Below are 27,678 nucleotides of genomic sequence, written 5' to 3' on the forward strand. Positions count from 1 at the left end.
AAAAAATGTCATCAGTCATCTGCTTATTTTCATGACTATCTTTGCATTGATTAATTTGCATTTTTTTTTCAGTAATCGCTATGAAATGACGTTTGCATATATTTGTATAATTTTTAAAAATCATCCTATTACTTTAGAAAGTTTGTATTTTATTCTGACTTCTCATAAACAATGTAATCATACATCTGCTTATTTTTTATCACTATCTTTTCATTGCTGAATTTGCATTTTTTTGTGTTCAGTAATCGCAATAAATTGACGCTTGAACATATTTGTATAATTTTTAAAAATCATTTTATTACTTTAAAAATGTTCTATTTTGTTTTGACTTCCCCACATTTTTTTTAAAAAAAACTTAAATAATTGTCTGAATCATTGTTTATTTTTTAATAGCATGATTTTTAAAAAAATAAAAAGTTTAAATTTAATAATTTGATTTAATTTTGAGACACTTTACATACTTAAAAAGCAACTAACGAAAAAAGAACGTTTGTCGCTTTCTAATGTCACTTATCAACCTTTAAATGATAAATAAAAAATATATGTTTATAAGTAAAAGAGCACGAAAACCACGCTTACATGGGAAACAAAAAACTCTTCTGCAGCTGCTTGCTTGGGTTAGTTTTGTTCATAACACGCAAAAGTACATAAGGATATGAAAGATTGATACAAAGCGATAAAGATTAATATAAAAACATATAGAGCAAAGAGTTTTAATACTTAATTATTAATTCTTTAATAAAATCATTAGGTCTTTTGCAATTGAAATACGGAGATCTTCTTCAATAGCAATATTACATGAAAGAGCAGTGGTGGTCGCCTTCCAATGAGGTGAATCGGGTTCAAACCCCAGCAATGACTGGACGATACGAATTCCACGCCCGGCTTGCAGCGACCACTGTGCTGATGTAAAATATCCTCAGTAGTAGACAGATCATGGGTTAAAGTCCCATTACCGTAAAGCTAATCATGGGACTTTTTCGTGGTTTTCCTATCAGTTAACAAGGTTTTCCTATCCAATAAGTTCCACCAAAATGTCCTCTATGAAGTCCAATTTCTCCCAATGCTTGATCCAGGTGTTCCCTTGTCTTCTGGATTGGGTTCAAAATTACAAGGCTACAAAGTTGAACATTAGTAGTCGTGAACCCAAAATTGGGTCAGCTGTTCAACGATGGTTATAAAATATTGCATGAAAAAAAAATACTATAAATATTAAAGCTACTGAACCTTATCGCAGCAGGTGTAAATTTAAAATGAAATCGGAGAGTTAAAAATACGGAAGCATATTTTCTTAATGTTATGCAGCATTTTTTGTTTCCAATTTCTATCTTGCTTTTTTGTTTTTGGATGTGTTTCAAATCCTTTCTTGTAATTGTTTTAAAAACAATCCCAGCACCTGTAAAGATGCTGTACTATTGTTTACTATGTTGGATTAAAATTTAATCGCACCTTTTTATCAACTAAAAAATTCCTTAAAGTGAGTTCTAAAATGTGATGAATATTTTATAATTATGTAAAACTAGAATAATTAATAAAATGAACAAACTTTAAAAGCTAAAAATATTTCCTAATTAATTGTAGTTTCTTTTCTAAAATAGATAAAACATTATTAGATGAAATTTTTATTAAAATAAGTTTTAACAAAAGTAACGTATTATTAATTAACTGGGAAGTAGTTTTTTACAATTTTAAAATTTTGATGTTTAATAGGAAAAAACTTTGATTTTTAGCTTCAATTATTTGCTTTGCGAATGTAATTTATGCAAAGAACTTAAAAATTTTTAACCATTTTTAAAACTTAAAAAGTACTTATTAGTGGTTATCCATTGTTTCCTATTAGTTATATATTATAAAATATCTAAATTTAGTAAAATTGTAAGCAATTTTGTATAGTTTACACAAAGTGAAAAATTAGAATTTTAAAATAATTTTTAATATTGCAAAGTGTACTCGAAAAATGACCGGCTATTTTACATTTCCGTTAACCTCAATGCTTCTAAAGCTTTTAACCTTACTCCATTACCTTTATAAGTTCAAAACACGAATCTGCCAGAAAAGAGACCTTATCTCAACTGTCACGCGATACCTTTTATTTCCGCCAAAATCGCCAAAAGAAAAGGAAACACGTGACAAAGGGCAGTTTGATAGTTGGGACGAAGAGCAGTGGGGAAATATAACAGCGTCCTTACATACTTCTATTACAGCTCTATGGTAATCCTGTTAGTTAACAAAAATCCTTACATGACCGGAAAAGGAATTACGAACAAACCATCACACACATGTTGCTTTAAAACGGAAGTAACCAGTTTCTTTCACAGTGAAAAGACAGCTTTGGAAGAAATAGGTTTTTCAAAACTATATAGTATAAGAAATGAACAAAAACTTTTTTACTTAAAAAAAGAAGATAAAAAAAGACAGAAACATCATAAATTAACTTTTTACATACGACTATTAGCATGTTAGAGCATGTTATTCAGATCCATTTATTGTAACAACTGTATAAAAAAAAGGTTAAAACAATCTAATTTTTATATGGGTCACTTAATTTAAATAATCGTATTAATTTCCAAGCTATTCAATAGATAATTTTTACACAATAGAAAATGAAAAAGGAACAATTTGAACGAAAAGTAAAGTTAATAAATTTCTTAGAAAATTAAAATTACTGTCGTTTTTAATATTTTACATGATTTACGTGAAACCTAATTTTATAAGTTTTACAAAGAACTACTAAAATATCATTATCAAGTTTTAATATTACTACTGAATTAAAAATTTTTTATACTATCCGATACTCTTCTACAAATCACATACTGAATTCATAATTTACGAATACATACTTTTTGAATTTTATAATCAAATTTCGTTAAGGTCATGCTATTTGATCCAATTCTCAAACAGACTCTTAAGTAATATAATAAATAAATGTTAAAATTCTTCATAAAATGTAAATAAATAATAGGAAGATAGTTTTATTTAAAAGTTAGCGTGAATTTTTTTTACTTTCTGATTGCATATTAAATTTTTAAATTTGATTTGCTTAAATTTAAACTTATATTTTATAGTCGCTTAACAGCAGACCCAATTTTTGTATTTACGACTACTAATGTTCAACTACGTAGCCTTGTAATTTTGAACCCAATCCAGAAGACAAGGATCAAGTATTGGGAGAAATTTGCCTTCGTGGATGACTTTTCGATGGAGCTAACCCGCATTTGCGTTACATGGAGAGGAAGACCACGAGAACCTCCCACCGTTATTCTGACGGCAAGCGAAATCTAACCCATGATCCGTCTACCACTGAGGATATTTCACGTCAGCACTGTGTTCGATGCAAGCTGGATGCGGAATTTGTATCGACCAGCCATCGCCGTGATTCGAACCCGGTTCACCTCATTGGAAAGCGAACGCTCTATCCCCTGAACCATCACGGCTCATATCATTTTTATAGTCAGCACCATCACTATTGTGTCAGTTATGCATGATTTTTTCTCTTAAAAGCTTTAGGGATGGATGAGTGCACATGGTAAAATATAAAACCATCATACATCACTCTACCCCCTGAGCCATCAAGGTTTAATTTAAACTTATAATACTTATTAGACATTTTTTTGTTTCATCCATTTTTTCCAATTTCATCTAATGTTTTAGAAAAAATATTTTTCTTTCGAAAGAGACGCCAACTCAACTTAAAAATTTAAAATAAGTAAATAATTTGTATAAGCTGAATGATTAATGTCATTCAAACAAGGATTTTTTTTCCTCTTGTGTAAAATTTTTTTAGATTTTCAATATTATTTTGTGGTTTATTAGTGTATAATACAAAATGGTTTCACTTATAGTGATACTATGATTCTAAACCAAAATGCAAAATAGTCAACAAATGTCAGATAAAAAACTAATAATATAATAAAAATTAAATTTCACCTTGACCTAAATCGTAACTAATCATGACTACAGGTAACTTATTGGGTTCTAATTAAAAATCATTACAATTTAAATTTTTTTTCTGTATTGAACAGAAAATATTCTGTGATGATTAAAGTCCTATTGTTCAAAAGTTTAAATAATGATAAAGTACAAGCAAATTACGAAACTTTTTCAAGGTTTCCGTATTTTCCCAATTGTTAGTAAATAGTTGCTTACCCAGAATTACTTATTTCGGAATTTTATCACACAATTAAAGATACAATATTTTAGTGTTAAAAAGTGATTGTACTAAATACAATTTGCTTGAGGAAGTGTAAAATACAAATTACGAACTGTGACTCTTTATTTGAATTTCAATTATTTTTATTTTTTTAATTACTGAACATATTGTTGTTACTTGACGTTGCGTTTTAGTGATCTTTATAAACGTATTCACCGTTACAAATTCATTATTTGTGAACTATTCTGTTTAAGATTTTCTCACGTAGTACCTTTTAGTTTAGGAATTAAAGAATGCAATTGTGATATTTGCTTGTTACACCAAACATTTGGATTTAATAAAAGGTTCAAGAATAAGGGTAAATAACAATTATTTTTTTAACTCCTTTTTAGCTAATTGATTTACGTTTAAAATTAATAAAATATTTGTAATTGAATTATTGTGAGTAGGGACGTAAAAGTTATAAATACAAAATCCTGATTGTTTAGACTTAAACCAGATTTTATTTAAATGCTTAACTTGTCGTAATGTTTGAACTTTTTGCAATAAATTATCATTTGTTAATAATAAGTGCGTAGGATGAAAAAAAAAATCCAAGATCAACAAAAATATCTCTCTTTAATAATGATAACATATTTCAAATTTGTTGATAATTTAAAGAAGATTAGATTCCATTTTTTAAAAAAAGTTTAAATGTTGATTAGGGCTGCTTTGTTGGACCATTTATCCCTTTTGGACCAGAGGAAGGGAAAAGAAGTGCCGCACGCACCGAGTTTATACGTACTAATGATCGAGTACGTATTTGTACTAATATCAGATATGATACTAGAGTATCATATTGAGATCACATCAGTGTGATCTGGGGCTGCTAGAGTCAGAAAGGTTCGTTTAATATATGATACCGTGCACAGTAAAAAATTTCAGTTAAAATGACTGTACTAAGTTCTGACACTTTGCATGCACATCATTCGTTGAATTCATTTTACCCTAAAATATTATACCGTAACTTTTTCAGTATTGTTCATTTAGAGTAATTTAGTGGTTTTACGGTTATTATAACAGCAAAAATTACTATATGTCAGGGTTTTTTTTTTGTTCCGTAACATGTTTCGATAAAATTAGATTTTACGGTAAAAAGTACTGGCCAATATCCGGAATTTTTTATAGTGTGGGCCGTGAAAGAGGAATCGTTTCATCACGCAAAGTATTGAAAAATGTGAATGTAACCAGGGTAAAAGTTTGTTTCAACGTATTTATTGCTGTTTTGAATTACCAAAGTTTCAAGCATATGAAGCAAAATATGTATTTTTATTTGTTTCAACTATAGAAAAAATATAACAATAATTAAAATTAAAAATTATTCATTTCACTCATAATAACAAAAGATATTTTGTTATGATTAGCAAATATTATCTCTTAAACGAAAACGTAAAGAAAAAACTGTTTTGTTTTTTTAATTTATTACGTAATCTATTACATAGTTCGTGCGAATTCTTCACGAATGTTGTCCTTCATGAAAAGTGGAAGAACAACGTAATCTGCATAATGTATGCGAGAAATTATGATTAGAAACATTTCGCAAGGTTATAAATTCTAAATATATTACTAAAATAAAGGCTATAAATTCTAAATATATTACTAAAATAAAGGCTATAAATTCTAAAGGTATTACTAAAATAAGGGCTATAAATTCTAAATATATTACTAAAATAAAGGCTATAAATTCTAAATACATTACTAAAATAAAGTCTATAAATTCTAAATATATTACTAAAATATAGGCCATAAATTCTAAATATATTACTAAAATAAAGGCTATAAATTCTAAATATATTACTAAAATAAAGGTTATAAATTCTAAATATATTACCTAAATAAAGGCTATAAATTCTAAAAATATTCGAAACATTTTCGCTATAAGCATATTAATCTTGCTCTTATTTGAAGAGTATAAATAATAATTTTTTTTAATTTTTTTTATATAAATAGAGCAGTGTAAATTGTTTGGAATTAAAACTATGTATATACATGCAAAACTCAAAATATTCATTTTCCCGATAAAACATCTTTCCTGTTCATTTGCATTTTAACCTGATGTTGGGTTGTGTCATGACTACATGAATTAAAGCTATCTATATTTTGAATTGTAATGATTTTAGGTTAATTTAAACAGAGATGCTTAAACCTGCTTAATTTAAGTTCTGCAAAGTTGCAGATGCAAATTTAAAAAAATGTAATTGCTTCATATAGGGGTCATGGTGAAAAATCAATGTGTTTGAGCAGATTTTAATATAAAAAAAGTTACATTTAACTTAAAGCATAACTTATCTGTAGTTAAAATTTTTGATCCCAAATTTTAGAAGATACTTGATAGATAGTCATCGTATTTTGAAAGCATTTTTAAAGTTAAAGTGAAATTTTCAATATTTCTTTGCGATTTAATATTAATTATCGTAAAACAAACTGAAAAATTAATAACAATATTTTTTATTTTATCCAGAAGAAAAGCAGAAAAAACAAGTAAAATTTAATAGATCATTACAAAGTGCCAAAAAACTATTGTTTGCAGAAATTATGTAGGATATAAATAATGGTATTTTTACTTTTAGTTTTACTAAAATGCATTGAATGTAAATAAAGGAAAAAAATAAATAATTAAACAAATTGAATTTTCTTTTCTATGCACAACAAAAATCTCATTCACAACAATACTTCCCGTGAAATTAGAAGGACATTTTTAAATCATTTACTAAAAAAATAATGATCTTAGACAATAAATAAAAGAAACATAAGAAATTAAGATAAAATAAATATGAAAATAAATAAAAGAAATTAAGGTGAAATTCAGAAAATAAACCTTTACATTGACTAATCATTAAGATTTTTATTTACTGCATTTTGAGTTAGTAACTAATTCTTATTATTTTCTTTTAAACTCCAATATAAATAAAAAAGTTTTTGGACAAATAATAATAAAAATATTACTAAATTATTCGAATGGGATTAATTTCCCCTGAATCCCAGAAAAATTGGATACCATGATCGCTAATGAAAAACAGCCAGATAATGCAAATACAATAAGCAAGTCGCGAATGAAAAACAGTAAACTCAATTAAATTTTTTATGTCAATCAGTAAAAATAAAAATAAATAAATAAGAAAAATGGCTGAATTTACCAGTGCCAGCGAAATGGATAAGTATCAAGAATTGTTTTCTTATTCAAATTTGTATTGATTTGAAAACGCTGGTGGCTCTAAAAAAAGTATTTTTTTTTTTTTTATAATTAAGAAAATTAACGAAAATAATGCTTTTTTTTAAAAAAAATTTTAAACTATATAAATTTTAATTCCGCTCGAAGAAAAGAGTAAGATTCCTGTAAAATTACAGTACTGTATGGTAACAACCTTTCAATTAAAAAAACATTTTTTAAAAAATTTAAAAAAAAGCATAATACTAGTTAATAAAAAAAAATATGTGATATTTAAACCATTAATTTAATAATTTTTCAGCTAATGTTATAGCGGTTTACCAAAAATTCTGGTTTTCAAAATTATAGTTCTATTACTTTATTTAGTAATATATAATACTTATTTAATACATATATATACTTATTTAATATATATATATATATATATATATATATATATATATATATATATATATATATATATATATATATATATATATATATATATATATATATATATATATATATATTTATATATATATATATATATATATATATATATATTATACTTATTATATCTTATTTAGTAAAATATAAAAAAAATGAAAAGTAAGTTTAACCAAATAAGTGGCTTTCATACTATGCTCTTAAGTATCTTGATGAAATTACCAAATTTTACCACAATTACCAGATTTTAAAATTCCTGTACTTAGCATACTTGCTAAATATTTTAACTTTCGTTGAAAAGGACAAGAGTAATGGTTTTCTAGCTTTTTCGCTGGATTCATTTTATTCATTTTTATTCATTGTTTCATTTTTTTTTTCATTTTATTCCATCTTTCCTCATCGAATAAGAACAGTAAATTCATTTTTCGTACTTTCAATTTCAAAGTTGTAAATGTCATAACATAATGTATCTTTGACACTCTTGCTATATCAAATCAGTTGAAAACAATTAAAGGTAAAAAACAATGAAAGCTTGAGACAAGAGACTTGGTAAAAGTGGTTAGTAATATTTTTATGTTTCATAACCGTCGTTGAACATCCTACCAAATTTCGGGTTTGCGATTAAAAAATTATTAAACAATTAAAATTATATACTAAAACGAAACTACAAAAATTTTTATACCATCAAACAATTATACATAATTTGTCTAACAACGCGTATGAATATAATTTTTACAATAAAAATCAAACCAAATTACTCGAATTATTGTTAAGCTAACAGCTTACTTAACGAAAAAAAAGTTTTGTTTTTTTCGTTTTCATTTTGTTACACTTATCAGTTAAGCTTTTTAAAATGGAAGAATAAAAGAAATTCATTTAATTTTTGTTGCTCCAAGTAAACATGATTGTTTCATCGATAATAAGTCTCAATCTATAAACATAATCTTAAGTGTTGAGATTAAGAAGATTAAAATAAAAATATTTCTTATAATCAAGTGATAGATTTTAAAAGAATCTGTTTAAAATTGTAACAGCAAGAAATAAAGTTAATAAATAACAAGTTTAAAGAGAGAGTAAACTGTTTTTCGTTCACAAAATAAAATAATGATCGTAAAAGCAAATCTAATCTTACCTGTGATGATTCCTTAAAATCTTCAGATTAAAAGCAAAATGTCAGGTGATTTAGAATGAGTTATTTTGGAATGAGTTTCGCAACAGTTGTCCTTTCCAATAAAGACTGTCTAATTTTCAAGTGATTTAAAAAACTGGATGATTTTCCACTTGTTGGTTACATTGGGCATTTTTTTGTTAGACACACTATCAACGCAAAAAGTACATCACGTGATACAACAGATATTGACAAAGAACATACTTCTATTTACCTTTTATTATAACTTTAAGCATGCGTTCATGCGATAGCAACAATTAGTCCTTCACAGGAAGTCCAGCTATTCTTTTAGTGTAATCGCGAGTGACCATTCGATTTCGGAAATGAATAGGAATAAAAAAAAAAAGGAATTCAATTCAGCCACTTATTTTACCAGCAACAATTCCAAACGAAAGTCATTAACTATTTAAGCTCAAGGTCAATCGGTTACCAGTTGGTCAAGTAATTGAGTTGTCTCTCAAACGATTCTTAAATTTTTAGAATTTTAACTCTTAGATATTAAAAAACGATCCATATTCGCAGGCGATTTTAAGGAAATATTTTATCCCATATTAGCAGCAGATTTCGTTCAATCCTTGAAAAGTAAAACTGCTTTTTGACGTCTTGACTAAAATGTTGCATTTAGAATATTTACACGATCTAATCGTTCAAAATGGACGTGAGATGATTTGATAATTAGGAGAAATCTGCTTGGCATAACATCAAGGTTACCGAAGCGTCTCAATGAAATAAATATCGTTAGGTGCAATTGCTTTCATGTATTAAGAACTCTATTTAAAGGGATTAGACGTGCCCTAAAAGCATAAAAAGAAATAAAAATGAAAACTTTTTTTTGGTTATCTTTTTGAAGAAAGCCTTCTTAATATTTCTCTAGAATTTTTACTCAATCCATTTTAATAAACAAAGTTTCAAAATCATGCTTTTCTGTGACTTAGCGATTCTTAATATGATGTGACTTTGAGAACATAAGAAAGCGAATCAAAGGGAAATTTTAGCTTAATTAGCATACTATCTGTTTATTTAATTAGCAAATAAACAATGAAAGCAGGTAGTATCAAAAATAATTCTTTACAAAAAGTTCTTTTTTTATGTTGGAGAAATCAAGAGAATACTTAGACAATATTTGACTGTTCACCAAAAGAAATTGACATTACGGTATTTTCAGTTTTTCTATTTTAAAACCACAGATTAAAAATTTGTATAAATTACAAAATTTTAATGCGAAATAGTTTTTATCACAAAACGGCCTTAACATACTTTATTTTCAAAACAAGGATTAGGTGTAGCTTGTGCTTCGTAAAATAAAACAAAACAACATGTATAAAGCACAAATAAAAGCACTGAAATCGACATACTTTAGTTTATAATATAAATAACATTTATATTATAAATAACATTTATTTTCTAAAACGTTTTCTAACTTGAATAACAAATTTTTTTAAAATTAATTACATTGCACGAAAACTTAATTTGTTTTGAAGATGTAAACAATTTCACAATATAATTTCGAACAAAATTGAGGTATAACAAAATAGTCTTCTGACTGAAAATAATATTGGTGAGTAACATTTCAAAATAAAAATTCAAAGTTAAAAATTTAAAAAAAAATGTTTCCAAAACAAATAATTATTTATGGAATAATTTCAAAGATTTGTGAGTTTTTCCTATCTTTTAATCATTATTTCTTAATTAAATAAAGCATATCAAGATATATTTTGGCTACCAAATTATTTTACAAGAATAATTCATAAGTTTTTGCATAAAAAATAATATTCTGAAATAATATAAACTGTTACACAGCAACTTCGCGGGCAAAGTAACTTATTAAAGTTCAGTTTTCAGGAGATTACATTACTTTAGCAACCCAAACGCAATAAGCTTGAAAGCACTTCATATTCTGTTTTTTCTGTTCTGTTTTCTGTCAGTTTTCCTTTTGTATTTCAACTCTATTTGCAATCTTGAATTTAAAGGAACTTTTTTCGGCTTCAATCAATTTTACTTTATTTTTATTTAAAGATTAACAAGCATTTTAAAATAATTTCTTTAACTTTTAATCCTGTGGTGGAATTATTAAAAGTAAGTTTTATTATTATTTTAATAATTTTGAGAGAAAATTATAATAGTTAAAATAGTATAATAGTTAAATAGTATATAGTTAAATAGTATAAGTTTAAGTATAAAAGTATAAAATAGTTTAAGTATTAGTATAGTAATAGTATTAGTATAAATATAGTAAGTATAGTAATAGTATTAGTATAGTAATAGTGTAAATATTATAATGTATTATAATATTATAAGTATAGTAATAGTATAAGTATTATAGTATTGATATAGTATTATAATTATAGTAATTATGCAATAGTATAAGTAATAGTATTAGTATAAGTATAGTAATAGTAATAGTATTAGTATAAGTAATAGTATTAGTATAAGTATAGTAATAGTAATAGTATTAGTATAAGTATAGTAATAGTATTAGTATAAGTATTAAATAGTATAATAGTTAAATAGTATAAGTTTAAAAAAATATATAATTGCTTAGAAGTTATAATTTTTCTGTGCACTTATTTTGTATAATTTGTTTGTGTAATAATTTTGTTTGTGTTTTGTATATATATATATATATATATATATACACATAATAAATTGTCTAATTTATATTTTATAGTTTTGAGAAATTTATAATAAGTGTAATATGAGTTTTGAAAAGCATTTTTGATTGAGCACTTATAGTAAATTTTTAACTGTATATATATATATATATATATATATATATATATATATATATATATATATATATATATATATATATATATATATATATTGCCAAATATTACAACTCAATACTACATAGTAAATTATGTAATTTTTTACATTTTATAATTTTGAGAAAACTTATAAGTGTAGTATTAAATTTAAAAAGTATATCAATACTTAGAAGTTATAATTTTATAAGCACTTATAATAGGCTTTTTGTTATAAAGAAAGTACTTTTTTGAAGTTGCGGAAAACCAGCCGGAATCAACTCTCATAGTTTTGCCTAAACATTGTAATTTATTATTAAACTTTCATTCTAAATTAATAATTTATTTGTTGCGTTTTAAAAATAAGTACAAAATGTTTTTAAAATCAATCCAATTAAATTGTTAATAAGTTTAATCAATATTCCAATAGTTTAGGCAATTCCATTAAGTTTCATTAAGTTTAGGCAATATTATTGCCTAAACTTAATGGAATTCTAATTAAGGAATTGTATTTTACCTAACTTCAAACCGGTATAAATTGCAATTTGATCGGACGTTTTCGTGTTTACTTTATTAAAGCTCTCTTGAAAATTTCCATTTTGATGAGAAAATGTAGCATTCATAAAAAAAAAAAATACGCAATCATTCGAGCACACAATGATGTGCGTGTTATAGAAATTGGAATAATGAAGCGTTTAGCCCCCCCCCACACACACACGGAATTGAATCATTTTGCCAAACCGATTCAGAATTTCAAAATTAACAATTAAAAGAAAAATTTTAACTGGGTAGGTTTTATATAGGATGATTGAAGTTGAGTAACTTCGACTTTTAATTTTCTCATTTTGATAATAGATGTCACCACTATAATTTTACTCCAGAGAACTTAATTTAAGGCTGAAGGGATTCAAAAAGCAATGAGTCAACATAGCTTTTTCAAAAAGCACTTGTCATTAGCATTAGAACGAAAGTAAAAAATGCATCAAAATTATAATTTAAGAATTGTATTTTGCGGCTTTTAGTATTAACATAGGGGTTAAATAAGTAATTTAAAAAAAACGCGATTTCTTATTACCTCATTTTTTTTCTATTAATGTTGTTATTTTGATTTTAAATTTAAGATTTTTTTATGCATAAAGATATTAATAATTTAAAATACCTATAGCATCTTGCTTAGTGGATTAAATAAAAAAATTTCTTTCTATTTAAGTTTTTCTTCCTTTAAATATTTTAACTGTCAAAATTCTGCAAATAAAAAAAAAATTGTAATTGACAAATTCCAAATTTATTCTTTAATTTAAATTTTTTACATGAATATATGCTTAAATGAACGATTAAATTTAAAATATTATGTTGACAGGATTAATTTCACACTTTATTCCACATAATTTATATACGCAAGAAAGTCATAAATCAAGAGTTCCCTTTTATTTTAAGACAGCTTAGCAACTGTGTGTCGTTCCGCAATTGATTTAAAATAGATATATCGTTTAATCTTTCATTTTTGTTCTATAATAAAAATCAGAATTTATTATCTCTTTTTTTTTCTACAACCGCTCTAGAAATCAGTATTCAAACTTACTAATTATTTTTTATACCATTGATTGATTTAAAATAAGAAAAACTTATTATTTCCCTTGAAGTTGGTTAAAATAATTTTTATATCGAAGAATAGAAAAGTTTTAATTTCACGTTTTAAGAATCAAAATTTTGGCCTAATTTATGGCGTTAGGTTAGTTAAATGCATAGATTCCTGAAAAATAAAAATGCAAAATTTTAATCTGATGCATTAGAACATTTTGCACCAATTTAAGTATTACCTATTTTTATAGGGAAAGAGTCTTACTCTTCAACCCCAGATGAAATCTTTTTATAATAGGATAAAAACAATATATGTGAAGGACAAAAAATTTCCATGATTTTTAGATTTTTAACTGAATTCATTTCTGCTGCAAAATTAATAATTTATTTGATTGTATGTAATTTTAAACACAACAATAATTATTGTATTAATGTTAGCATAAAATTCCAGTACAAATTACGGTATAAAATATCCACACTTTGGGTGTTTCATCCGTTAAATCTATTTTACCGAAAATTCCTTTTTTCTGTAAAAATTATACCGTATTTTTTTCAGTAATATTTATGTATTTAGAATGATTCAGGGATTTTACGATAATTATTACTGTAAAAATTATGGTACATCAGAATTGTTGTGGTAAGAATGGATTTTACGGTAAAACCGGTTTTTACCATGATTTGATCTGGAATTTTTTTGCAGAGTTATTATATACTTTGCTTTCTATAGAACACTTGTTAGATTGAGTACGCCGGAAAAATCTTGGTCTAAATCTATAAATTGTATTTATTAATTTCAAGCCATAAAAATAATACTTATCATGAATTTTTAGAAGGCCTAATTTGAAGTTTTTGTGTTGATACTTATTAGTTTAGGTCTATTAAAATAAAGTACCTCTTTATAGCAAAAATCCTCATTCTCAAAATTAACGTGAATTGTATCGTTTAATTAAATGAAAATAATGGTATAATTACTTTGAACAATAAATTAGAAACAAACTCGAAAATTGATGACATAAAACAACAGGTATTACAACATTAGGGGTGAAGCAACAGGTATTTATTCTAAAACGTGACTTTCTAAAGATAACGTTTAGATAATATTCTGCTTAAGCGTTTAAGCGTTATTTATCAAGTAAGGAAAGTGACAAAAACATTTAAAAAATCATAAAAAAACGAAATCTGCGTTATTGTTCTACATTTGTATTTATGCGAAATTATTATAAGTTAGATTAAAACTACTTAGATGTATTGAAAACAAATAAATGAATAAAAAATCCTTGAATTTTTGGGGGGATCAGGGATATTTCCTCTTCTATTTAAACCGATTTCGTGAGTCCTTAAACTGCAATGGCTTCTTGGTTAAAGACTCAGGGCTATCATTCTAAAGAACTGAGGTGCAATCTTCAGTGTTAGCTTGAAGGTTTTCCAACTTTAGTCTCACTTAAAAGTAAAGAAACCTTTCAAAACAAATGTTTAAGATTTATTTTTAAAATTTTCTGGCCTTACAAAGTATCAAGTCAAAATCTATTAAAGAAAGCTAAAATAAAAACAATAGAAGATGAAATTAAAAAACGAAGATGGAGCTGGCTCGGACATATCCTTAGAATACCCAAAGAAAAAATTACATCTGTTGCGCTTACATGGGCCCCTGATGGTAAAAGAACAAGAGGAAGACCCAGACTTAACATCAAGGGCATGTTTTGGGGCGAATTAAAAGAATGTAGAATATCTGGCTGGGAGGAAGCAAGATCTAAAGCTAGAGACAGGAGGCGTTGGAGGGATATGCTAGAGGCCTTAAGTGCCCAAAGGCACGTAGAGGATAAGATGGTGAAGAAAAAGAAGAGTAAAGACGGTTTGTACGTAATACTGATTGCTTTACCATCATCATGCCGTTGGTCTGAAAATAGTGGAGGGATTCCCACGACACTTTGACACACAGCGGGCTGCTGTTGGAATGCTTTGCTTTCTAAAAATCTTCAGATTTTTTATCACTTTAAAGTTCATTATCCTAATATGTATAAAAATTTAGAAACAAATATCTCGTAAATGAAGATTCTATAGTGGATATTAGAGTGGTTATTTTACATTTCCGGTTAAAAAAAATATTATTAGATTTTTCTTACACAGTAAACCCTAGAAAATCTACTAAAAATATTTTTTTTATTCATATTAAAAAGATTGCCACTATTTAAAAATTGCATTAAACTTTCATCCAGCTGTTCAATATTTTTATGAATGAAAATCACTTCATTCATAAAAATATTGAACCACTTCCATCTTTGAAGTAACCATAGAACGAGGTTACTTTGATCCGAAAGTTGGAAAATTACGTATTATTTTTTTATAATATTCAATGAAATTATTAGGAATGTAGAAAATAATAGTAGCTCTAATTAAAACTTCCTTTTTTTGAAGTATTTAATAAAGATTAGCAATTTTCCAGGTAATTTCACTGCATTTAGTATAATACGAATAACATACAAAATATTAATAACAGTAATGCCGAAATAATAACATACAAAATATTATTGAAAAATAATGCCGAGATTAACAGATTAAATGAAAAGAACTCATTTTTATTTAATCCGCAAATCAAGACTTTATGTATTTGAAATTGTTTATATTTTTATGCGTTAAAAATCTGAAACAAGCAATCACAAATTGAAATTTCTTCCATGTTCGCGTGTAAGGTTACGTGATTTCACCCAATTTCTGTTTTTTCATAAAGTTTGGATCATTCCAAACATTTATGAAATTTTTAAGCTTTTGTGAGAATTTTAACCTTTTATTAAATTATATTTCAGTGAATTCATTCGGTTCTTTTTACACTCTAATCTCCATTAACTCAGACGTCATTATCTATTAACGTCTGAGTCTTTATCATCTGAAACAGATGAGAAAAACATGTTTTCGCTCTAGAGTTTTCCCGAAATCCCGTATTGTCTCTTTTAATTTACTACACTCAAACAATGACTGCTGAAATTTTTTTTCTACTACACATATCTCCAGATAAATGGAAATAACAATTAAATTTCATTTTTAATGGTTGCGATAAAGTCACGTGCCTTCCCATTAAGTCCTAACTTTAAATCATTATTTTTCTTCTTACTTAGTTCCATTATTCTGCAGATGGTAGCGGCTGGGGTTTCATCTGACTAAACATCACGTCAGGAAACGTCACAACGGAGATGATAAAATAATCTGACGTCTTAGAGTTACGCGTTATTTAACACTGTAGAGTCAAATTAAGAAGCATAAAGATTTTTTTGTCAGAATAAATATGCGATATATTTTAAGCCTTAAAGGTATTTCGAAATGAAATATTTGTCTTTTATTAAAGCACGTAAAAAACGTCACAGGAAAGTAAATAAAGAATCTAAAGATAAATATTCGCACATACTTTATACAAATATCATATTTTAGGTATAATTACCTAAAATGCAATCATTTAAAAAGGAATCAATCTTTGCACTGTTTCCACAAAAGTAATTAAGGATCAGATTCCAGGTTTCTATTCTAGGTTCATACTGTTGTTGTATCCGCATTTTGCTTTCAGCAAAGTACAGACTAATAACCAGCATAGACTAACCATATGCAACATTGTTAAAAATTTTGGAGCACGCTGAACCATAATATTAATGCTGTCTTAAAGAGTTAAGTTGGGCCATATTTAAATAGTTTGCAAATACCATATTTAATAGTTGTTATAAATTATTCCCTTATGGAATTGACTGCATGGTGATGGTTGATTTGAACTAAATATAATCCTGCTTGGTACTTTAATAAAATCGCAATGAATATTCTGGATGTTATGGTTCATAGTTTCAATATTATAGTTCAACTTAGAACAAGTGAAATTCGACAAATTTCCAAAGTAAAATAGATAATTTAAGAGTTTCTAATACGTTGTTTCTTTAAGTGTCAGATTTATGTAGTTTTTAGTTCGTTTATTTTGATTAAAAAAAATTGCAAAATTTAATAATTAAGTACTAGTAGTACTTAATTAACTGTGGTAAAAGTAATTGAACTGTAAAATGATACTTAATCTGTAATTACTAGATATTATAATTCACAAGCAAGATTGTTAATCTGTAATTGCAAGATATTATAGTTATAGTATGTTTAAGGATCCAAATACATCGAGCTCATTGTGTGAGGTTGTTGCAGGTTAGAAATTCGTTTGTTTTTTAAGTTGTTTTTATAAAATTGAGAAATTTTATGGCTAAATATTTCACTAGTAGTTTGTTGACGGTGGTAATATTAATCAAACTGTTAAATAATAATTAATTTATAACTTCAAGATATTATAGTTAAACATAGAACATGTAAAATTCAACTTAATTTCAAAGTAAAATGGATAGTTCAAGGATCTCAAGTACAGTGTGTCCAGTACAAAGTTATGTTCGTTTGTTTCTTAGGTGGGTTTCATAAAATGACGAAATTTAATAGTTAAATATTGTAAAATTATTACTATACTCCGTTGCAAGTTAAGAAAAGACCATTGCGGTATAGGATTTAAGTAATCATCCAAAGCTGCATATAGTTCCGTTTTATTTCGTGAACAAATTATACAAAATATGCGTTCGAAATAATATAAAAGCTTCTAAAAGTTAAGCAAGTCAGACAAAAATTTAATTCGTACTATCCTTTGCTGTATATATCATAGAAATATTACAAAAAGATTATAGTTTCGTAGTTTTATTGGAATCTATAACTTGGCGACATGTTTCGATAAATAAGGAGAACATTCGTTCGTGAAAAAGAAACAGTTATTGGACGTTGCAGGAGCATTGAATTTGATTGGACCATTAAAAATGGCGCGTCTTATGCTGTCATGTTCATAACAAATCAAATGCGAGATAAAGAATTTTTACTTTTGCTTCGTTCTAGAAGAAAATCGTCTGTTAGAAACAATATTTATTTTCTTTCATCAGTTTCTTTAACTGCAAACAGAAAGATGTAAATTTGTTATGATTTGTAGTTATCATTTTTATTAATTCTAATTACTTGTTAATTGGTTATTGTTTTTAATAAGAAAGCAAGCAAAAGAGAGGCTGTGCAACGTAGTTTTAAGAGTTCACGATGTTGATATACGTTTGCGTTGAGAGCATGGCATCCATTTGGCGTGCACTTACATGCAATATCAGGCTCTCTCCAATGAGCTAATTTTTTTTTCTTAACTTGAAACAGAGTATAGCAGTTTATTGATAGTTATATAATAAAACAAACTATTAGTAAATTTGTAATTAGATAAACTTTAAAAAATCTTTTCAAATAAATGTTGTCACTTAATTTTGCTTAACTAAACGTCCTTAGTTTTATAATTAAATATTAATCTTAATCTTGCGGGTGATGGCTTTCACGGTTTTAAAATTCCATGTATCTAACATTATAGCTTCAGTTAAGTATTTTACAATAGAAATTAGCCATATTATTATGTTCTTAGACTATTTTATGTTTTAAAAGAGATAAATTTAGGGTATTGTAAATAAGAATGCTCAACAATCCGATAATCATATTCAAAACTCAAATTTCATATAAATGACATTTGTACCAAATTCAAATGCTCAAAATACCAATAATACAGTTTATACGTTTTATATAGGAAAATTTGAAAGCTCACGGAACTCATATTATTATTATTAAATTTAGTTATTGAATTAGAAACAAATGGTACTATCTTACAAAATTGAAAGTATAAGGTACTAATGTTATTAACTGAAGCAACATACAAGGTTTATTTAAAATTAAACTCCGAACTTAAAAAGGTACAGTTTAAATTAGGTAATTAAACAAATTTAAAAACTCTATGTTTTGATGTTATGATTCAAACAACAAGGAGAGAAAAATTCTAGTAAAATTACCGTACTGTATGGTAGGGACATATGTGGTGGAGAAAAAAACAAACATAATTGCGGTGTTAAAAATCAAAATAAGCCGTATTTAAACCATTCATTTGGCAATTTTTCCGCTCATATGATAATAGCTTGACGGAAATCATGGTTTTCAAAATTATAGTTCTTATTGTTGCTGTATCCAATCCTTCAGGATCTAGCTACAGCTAGATCAAATCCATGAGACCGTGAACTCTAGCAAAGTCAACCACCAGAAGTGGGCTATCACGGATATCCGCAAGAGCGAGCCCCAAGCAATCGAGGATATGATCAGGGGAGGCCGGCTTCAGATGGCACTTGGTGCACATTGGGAAGACTTCGCGGCCGCATTTAAAGGTTATGCATTTTAGGTGCCCACTGATAAGTCTTGAGGCAGCCGTTTGAGTCTGTCTGTCAGCCTCAAGATCCAATGTGCATAATGGTCTTTTCCTACAGAACCAGGGATGGGCAGGAGGGGAGAGCCAGACCTGCCGGTCTCTATTTTTCGTCACTGAGAAAATCTCTTGAAAAGTGAGATCATAGTCGGTAGTCGCCATCTCAGAGCAGCCTCTTTTAGTCAAGATATCCACAACTTCGTTTCCAGGGACGTTGACGTGAGAGGGGATCCACTGAAAGTGGACCTCCCTACGATTTGCAAGAATTTTGAGCATATTGATTATTTGAATGCTTACGCGGACTCGAACTCCAGTCCTGTAGATGTTGAATCGAACTGCGGCTATCTGGGAGAATTCAAATATCGCTAGAGTCAGTGGAGTGGAGGATGGTTTTTAAACCCTCCTCAATAGCTATTAATTCGCTCCTAAGTACCGAGCATTTATCTGGGTTTCGTCTAGATAGTTCTTATTATCACACCTTTAGTGCCTTTAGTGAATACAAAACTGAAAAGCAAATTTTACCGAATAAATCGTTTTCGTACCATGATTTAAGGTATCATGATGAAATTACCAAATTTTATTACAGTTATCAAATTTATCACATATTATACAACTATATTTAATTGTTAATTTTACGAAAGCCATGACCAAAAACACTTCAATAAAAATTACCGAGCTTTTTGGTGCTCCCATGGAGCCAGAAACAACGTAGTTTTGATCATACTTTTTTTTTCTTCTCAGTGATCATTTTTAACATTGTCAAAGTAAACAATCTAATTAAATATTAAATTTTAAGTCCATAAATTAAGTTAGGTTTTCAAGAAAATATTCACTTACTTACTTCCATTAAATCCCTCTATTAGAAATTTCTTTATAGCACTTTTTTTTAATTCCTCAATTTATTGATTTATGTTGAATTTCATATTGATTTTTAAAAAAATTCAATGAACTCAATGACATTTTTCTTCTCTAAAATATCTATTCTTTTGTTCTTATTCCACAAAATTTGAAGAGAAATGGTTGAAAATAACATAATTTTTTTTCTCATTTGAAAAATACTTGCTTAGCTTCTTTAGAACAATAGAGGACTGCTGTAGGAACAACGAATAAAAATGAAGATTTAAGAGTAATTCATTTATTTACTATACAGAAAGTCACAAAGACTTTTTAGAGTTTCCTTTTCAATGACTTACCTGCCTATTATTCATTCGGTTTAGGTAAATATACTTTATAACTAATTCTCCTCTGATGCATGCGATGTAATAAACAAGCTTAAATCGTGATTATTTAATCCACTTTTTTCTTATTTAAGACCATTTGACAGACTTTTGTTAGAATGAAACACTTTATGAATCAAATATTTCTTTTTTATGAGTTCGTAACAGTTATTCATGACTATTAGGTAATATTTCGTCCACCTGTACTCAGTTATGCTGATATTGAAAATGGTGCTGACTTTTATCAAAAAGAAAAACTACAGTTTTTTTTTTAATAAAAATGCATTTGCAATCTAATTTTTTCTTTAATAAATTGGGTTGCTAACTTAATACTAATTTAATCTGCAAATTTATTCTTTTTTATCTCATGAGTCTAACAATATATGTTTTTCGATTACTATTGAAAAAAAATATTATTAATTTTTGAAGAGTTTTTAACTTATTTGAATGTTTCCCAACTGCTTTCAAAGATGTATTTCTGCTTGTAGATGGAAATAAATTAGCAATAAAATTAATATTAAATAGTTCAAACTTTCGAAAGCTCCTTTGATTAAACTATTAGGATCATATTTTTCATAAGTGGTAATCTTCAGTATTTAAGGGTCAAAAATATATTAAAAAGAAGCTTTAAACTTGAAAAAGTTCGTTATCGTATGTAATTTCATAAAAATTCTTCGATATTAATTAATGAGCATGCATGAGGCTTACCCCTTAAACCTTAAGATGTATCTAAGTAAGTGAAGAATCCGATAATTAAATCTAAAGTTATTAGGTGTGTAATGTTTTATTTTGCTAAGCGTACACAAAAGTTTTTGTGGGTATATAAATAAAATTATTATTTATAATTAATAAACAAGGTATTTTTTCGCTACGTTTAAAGTGGCGGAGAGTCAACCTCTCAAAACGACTAGAGAGCGCCTGTTAGAAAAGATTAAAAGCACTGTCATATACCGAAAAGCCATTACATTATGACTACCCTCCATCTATAACATTGGGCTCGCCCAGGTTTTCATTGTTTCTCTCCCAGGAACAATGTTTTCATGGGGCACATTAGGACCCATAATCCTCATAGAATAATCCCTGACGTCTGGAAGTTACTTGAACATAGTTGCAGACCAGGTTCACCCATTCATGGAAACAGTTTTTCCTGCGGGGGATGGTGTTTACCAACAGGATAATGAACCATGTCATAAGGGTCGAATCATCATGGATTGGTTCGAGGAACATTCCAGTGACTTTAAAGTCATGTCTTGGCCCCCAAATTCACCTGACCTTAATTCAATAGAGCATTTGTGGTCCTACTTGGAAAACCAAATTTGTGCTTCCACGCTAACCCCTCACAATGTGAGGGAATTGCAGGACCAGTTGGTGAGAGCTTGGTACCAGATACCTCAGACTACTTATCAGCACCTTGTGGAATCAATGCCACGGCGGGTGCTAGCAGTTTTGAGGGCTAAAAGTGGTCCTACATGCTATTAGCAGGGTTGTCATAATGTAATAGCTCTTCGGTGTAGATATTTGCACTGCAAAAAATTCCAGATTAAATTAAGGTAAAAAGTACCGCTTCTCAGGGTGCTGGTACTCTTAACCGTAAGAAAATGTTTACCGGAAAAAGGATACAGAAAATAGATTTACATTAATATTTACAGAAATAACTACCGTAAAGTCATTGAAATTCTCTATGTAAATAACTATTGCCGTAAAAATTACGGCATTAATATTTTAAGGTGAAAATAGACTGTACCTTAAAATGGATTTTGCGGATAATGTACCCAAAGCACCGGTACTTTATACCCTAATTTTATCTGGAATTTTTTTGCAGCGCGAATATTTACGAAGAAAATAAATGCATGTTTCTTTTAAAACCACAGTTAATTAAAAATGTAACCACGCTTAACACTCTTTCCTATAATAATTAACACAATATTTGCATGGTACAATTTTTAAAAACCTCAGGTTATATGTTTTAAACTATGTACCAACTAATAATGTAAAATTTTTCAACGGAAAGCATTCCCCGTACGGAATTAATAAAAAAGCGTTCGCAATATTTTTTGACAAAACGATTATATTTTTATTGTATCAAGTGTTACAGTTTTAGTACCATTTCTACGTAAGTTATTGATGCTGTTTTATGATAGCAATAAAGACCACAAACTATGTTGAATATCTGCACTGTGTCGTAATTTATAGGTGCTTCAAATTTATAACTTGTCTATTGCAAATAAGAGTAAATTTTTTTTCCCGGTCAAAATGATTGCTTATTGGACAGATGCATTGACTCTGGCATTGAATCGAACGTCAAGTTCGAATACTTTAGTAAAAGTTATGTCGTTTATTAAAAAATATGCTTGTAAATTGCAATAAAATAATAAACTAGGCTTGACATTTACGCGATATCATTTTCTTGGTACTTATCAATAAATGTGCATTAAATTTAATGCTTCCTGTATATCATAAACTATTATACCAATTTTGACAAGTATAGTATCATACTCTAGTATTTATCAATATCCAAAATAATAGTATTGAAACATAAGATTTGTACTGTAAGTAAATCTGGTGGGATTATTTTTAAAGTTTACAATGGTATTTCAGAATTTAAGTTTTATTGTAAAACCCTTTATTCTTACTTTCGGTTTGAACTACAGATCTTTCTTTCCATTGAATAAAAAATATTCAACTTAAAATATATTTATAGCAGCTATAGGAAAATTTAATTTGTTATTATTTAAAGTTTTTCATTTTAAAATTTTAACTTATTACATTTAAAATCCATATTTTCTAAAAAATTTTATTTATTTATTTTACTTTTTTATTTCTCTTATATTTAAAATTACAGTAGAAACTTTCACTAGCATCTATTTTAAAAAATGCATCTATTTTAATTTATTTTTGAATTATTATTATTAATCTTAAGTTTTTTTTTCCCCATATGAACACCAAAATATTGTCTTTTTTCAAAACTAAGATGTTTCATAACTAATTACCTAACATTAATAAAACATTTTAATAGTTTAAATAGACATAGGGATGAAAACTTTAAGTGTCGGTTAATAGCGATATGCAATATTTGATTGTTTCACAATTTTTTAATTTTTTGTGTATTTTAATATAATTAATTTTTTTCAAAAATTTTAAATTTTTCCCTGCCACCGTTGCTTCTTTTTCTTTTCTTTTTTGTCAATTCTTTTATGTCATTTATGACCAAGTTATAAAACCGTATAAAATCAAGTAATAATGTGTTTGTAATAATGTAAACCGTAATAATGTGTTTGTAATAATGTGTCGAATAATAATGTGAACCGTTTGCATACATCTTTATCATTGAAATTTCCCTTTAAATGATGACTGAATTGATCTCCTAAAGCTCAGAGTACCTCAAACATAAAATCAAACTTCAGTAAGAAATTAATCCAACTTTCATTTACCCAGATTTGAATCCTAGGGACAACTGATTGATTCATACGAAATTGGGTCGACTAGGTGATTTAGGTTCCAATCCCAGCAATGACTAGTGGATATGATTCGTCACCCGGATCACACCGACCACGGTGCTGACGTAAAATATCCACAGTAGTAGACGGATCCTAGATTAGAGTCCCCATGCCGTCAGGCTAATAGTGGAAAGTTTTCGCGGCTTTCCTCTACGTGTAACGCAAATGCGGGATTAAAAAAAAAAAAGTCCTCCACGGAAGCAAATTTTTCAAAATACTTGATCCAAGATTTCAAGTCAAGGGATATTTTATCCTTTGTCTTGAGATCTTTTATCACCTATCAAAATTTCTTCCAATACTTGATCCTGAAGATTCCTTGTCTTCCGGATTGGGTTCAAAATTACAAGACTACGGAGTTGAACATCAGTAGTCGTAAACTCAAAATTGGTTCGACTGTTCAACGACGTTCATAAAATAAAAAAACAATAAAAGTAGTGTAAAAGCACATTCTTGGTGTAATAAAACACATAGATTCATAAGAGTTATGTATGACGTTACACTGCACCAATTTGGTGCAGAGTAGTTGCCACCATTTTTGGTGTTGTGATACGCTAAACTGTTTTCAAGTATAGTTTTTTCGTAGAAACTTTCAAGGCTTCAAAAAATTTTTACTAATAAAACGTTTAAGAGAAACGAACTATTAAACACTTTGCTACTAACTTCTAAACAAATGTTTTTTAGATAACACCTGCCCAGTTGAGTAAAATTCCATTAGATAAAACAAATACATTACTTTTATTACCAAGAGCGAGTTCCGTATAAATACAAGTAGTGTTACGCATAAAACTCTTTTTTTTCAGAATTTTTCACCCAATAGCTAAATTTCATGGTTAAACCATTTTCTAAAATCCCAATGTACAGCCTATAAATTTCGCGATCAAATTCTTTAATTTTTAAATAGTTTTTTTCTTAACTGTGCAATTGATAAAAATGAGGTGTTGGTGGGAAAATTATAGGAGGCATGTTTTTCCTAAGAAAATGAGGTAAATATTCAGATTTCTTTCGGATCAAATTACTAATTGATAAAAATGAGGTGTTGGTGGGAAAATTATAGGAGGCATGTTTTTCCTAAGAAAATGAGGTAAATATTCAGATTTCTTTCAGATCAAATAACTAAAGGATGATAGACAATTTTATCTCTTTGTAGAACTAAAGATTTGAAAAATAAAATTTTTCAGCTGTTCCGTTTACACGTATTAAGTGATTATGTCGAGTTAAAAACAATTTTCTAGCAATCTATCACATACTGATCATTTTGTTTTATTTCATGACAGTATTGTGTGATATTTAAGAACATGAAAAAAAATATGAAATTTTTAAGTAATTAAGCTGTATGCAAAGTTTGATAGCGCTAGAAATTCTGTTCATTTTCTGGGACGATATTACTTCAACGATATTACATTCTGGGACGATATTACATCAAGAAGAGGTGATTCGCTGAGAGCTTCCTGAAATTCTATGGCGCGGCGCACTGCTTAGCTGTCTCATCCGATTTTGATTGATACCTCTTTCTGATTTGATTCTACGGATGGTAATTTCAATACAAATGTAAACAATAACAAATCTTCCGCTCCTCACGTTCACGGTTTACGGTTAGACAGTTTTCAGCAGCTTATTACAGCTTATTGTACGAGACGATAATTTCAAACAGATAATTTTGTTTACAGTAAGAGAAGTAAGAGAAATAAATAATATAATTTCTGAGCTCAAAACGTTTGCATTTAATAAAATATTAATGATGTTAAGTAATTCTGGTAATTTTAAAATGAAAATTTCTTTTAGTTATTTAAGGTATCCGACTACCTTAAAAACGAGGATTTTCACAAAAAATCACTTTTTTATTTTATTGCTCTATAATAATGCCCAATTTCTCTAGTTTTCAAAACTGTTTTGTTTTTGAATGCACCACAAGCAGAACTTTAGTTATAGCTATTTTAGTAACAGATGACAGCTGTCTAACTTACCGGAAATTACAAAAATAAAACCGGTAGTAGGTAATAGTTTCGGTTCCATTTCTATTTGTGTGTTTATTTTTATTAGATATTTAATTTTTAAAAGCTCTTAAACTCTCGGCTAATCTGAATTATATTTTAATAATATTTTGCGTTTCGTGGTTACTGTTTGTGGGTAACATGAAAAGTTAGCATATTTTCTGATAGTTTGTTTACATTTGAAGCGTACTTTCTATATCTTGATTTTGATTTGTTTTGAAGAAATTTATTGATTTCTTTCAAAAAAAATTGTTATTTATTTTGATAAATTTATTGAGATGGGTAAAGGACGTACTTCTCAATTACCGTAACTATTACGGTAATCAACATGCCAACAAAAGCGATGATTTGAGTAAAGTTGATTATACCATTTATTCAAAATTGTGTAAAGCAGATGAATCTATTACTTCAAGCTCTTCAAAATTATCGATTTCTATGGATGTCAATAAGAAATTGATGCCTTTGGATAAAAACAATCTGTGTGGCAATTGAATAATTGATATTGAGATCCTGATGATGATATTAGCTTCATTATGTTGTCCGGTTTGCTATGATAACAAATTGCATTTAGAAGAAAATTCTAGATTTGGGCTATTATAAATATTATAAAAAATATTTTTTACTTCTAATTATTAATAAAAACTATATTTAGACATATATATTAAAGTGTGAAAATACAGTAAGATGGTTGTTTAATAAAAAATTGTTCCTGTGTTAAATGCTTTATAAGTAGTAGACTTTTGATGTTATTCACTAAATACTTTAAAATATCGTTAAATAATATGTTAAAATATCGTTACGTTAAATAAAACTAAGAAAATGTGTGAAGGAATGTGCCCCCTATAAAATATAATAACTTCCTAGTGACAAACATTCATAGTTTTTAGAAAAAATGTAATTGTAAACTTTAATTGTGTTTTTCTCAAAATGAAAATTTTGCTGTTTTTTGTCTACGGAAAACAAGATAACTCAACTAATTATTATAAATTTGTCTTCAAACTTTCAGAGATTGTTTCTTGTATTGGTGGTTATATAACAGACCTCCAGAATTCAGATAACTGTATTATTTTTTGTTTTATGAGATATTTTGCAGTAGATAATGTGAAGAAAATGTGAAAAAAAGGGAAAAATATGCTTAACACTCCATAAATTTTTTTAATTTCATGATATCATTTAAGTTGAGGTTCATAACACTTCAGAGGGTTATACAAAACGGCTCAAAAAGTTTGATAGCTGTATGTACAATAGTTTTTTGTATAGAGTGTTTTCCGTTAATGAGATATTTTCATTAAAATTATCTAAAAAATACTCTTTAAGCAAAAAATTTCCTGTATATTTAAATTTTCTCAATTAAATATGTTTATTTAAATTAATATGCAATATAAATTGCAATAATGTTGTGGAAAATATTTATTTTTTAAAAATTTT

General features: G+C 27.5%; 2 protein-coding genes across 9 annotated transcripts in view; one reads left to right on the top strand and one right to left on the bottom strand.

Moving 5' to 3' along the window:
• The window catches only part of LOC107453245 (uncharacterized), a 116,553-nt gene that overhangs the window by 62,570 nt on the left and 26,305 nt on the right, over positions 1–27,678 (bottom strand). Inside the window, exon 1 of one of the 6 annotated variants that reach the window (XM_071179661.2) lies at positions 8,917–9,054. The exons of 3 other annotated variants lie outside the window; for them this stretch is intronic. The gene's annotated coding sequence lies outside the window, so the exon portion shown is untranslated. Of the gene's footprint in view, positions 1–8,916; positions 9,575–27,678 lie in introns of those variants that run through there. 2 more of the 6 variants (XM_087165996.1, XM_087166022.1) reach the window with 2 other exon arrangements.
• Positions 1–27,678, top strand: part of LOC107453244 (putative monocarboxylate transporter 5) — a 53,451-nt gene that overhangs the window by 11,349 nt on the left and 14,424 nt on the right. Inside the window, exon 1 of one of the 3 annotated variants that reach the window (XM_087165971.1) lies at positions 25,048–25,340. The exons of 1 other annotated variant lie outside the window; for it this stretch is intronic. In XM_087165971.1, the coding sequence (XP_087022097.1) occupies positions 25,288–25,340 (53 nt within the window). In that variant the 5' untranslated portion in view covers positions 25,048–25,287. Of the gene's footprint in view, positions 1–25,047; positions 25,341–27,678 lie in introns of those variants that run through there. One more of the 3 variants, XM_016069991.4, reaches the window with a different exon arrangement.

The sequence above is a fragment of the Parasteatoda tepidariorum genome, chromosome 1 (genome assembly GCF_982258835.1).
Source record: "Parasteatoda tepidariorum strain Cologne lab strain chromosome 1, Ptep-v5.0, whole genome shotgun sequence".
In the NCBI taxonomy this organism is placed as follows: Eukaryota; Metazoa; Arthropoda; class Arachnida; order Araneae; family Theridiidae; genus Parasteatoda; species Parasteatoda tepidariorum.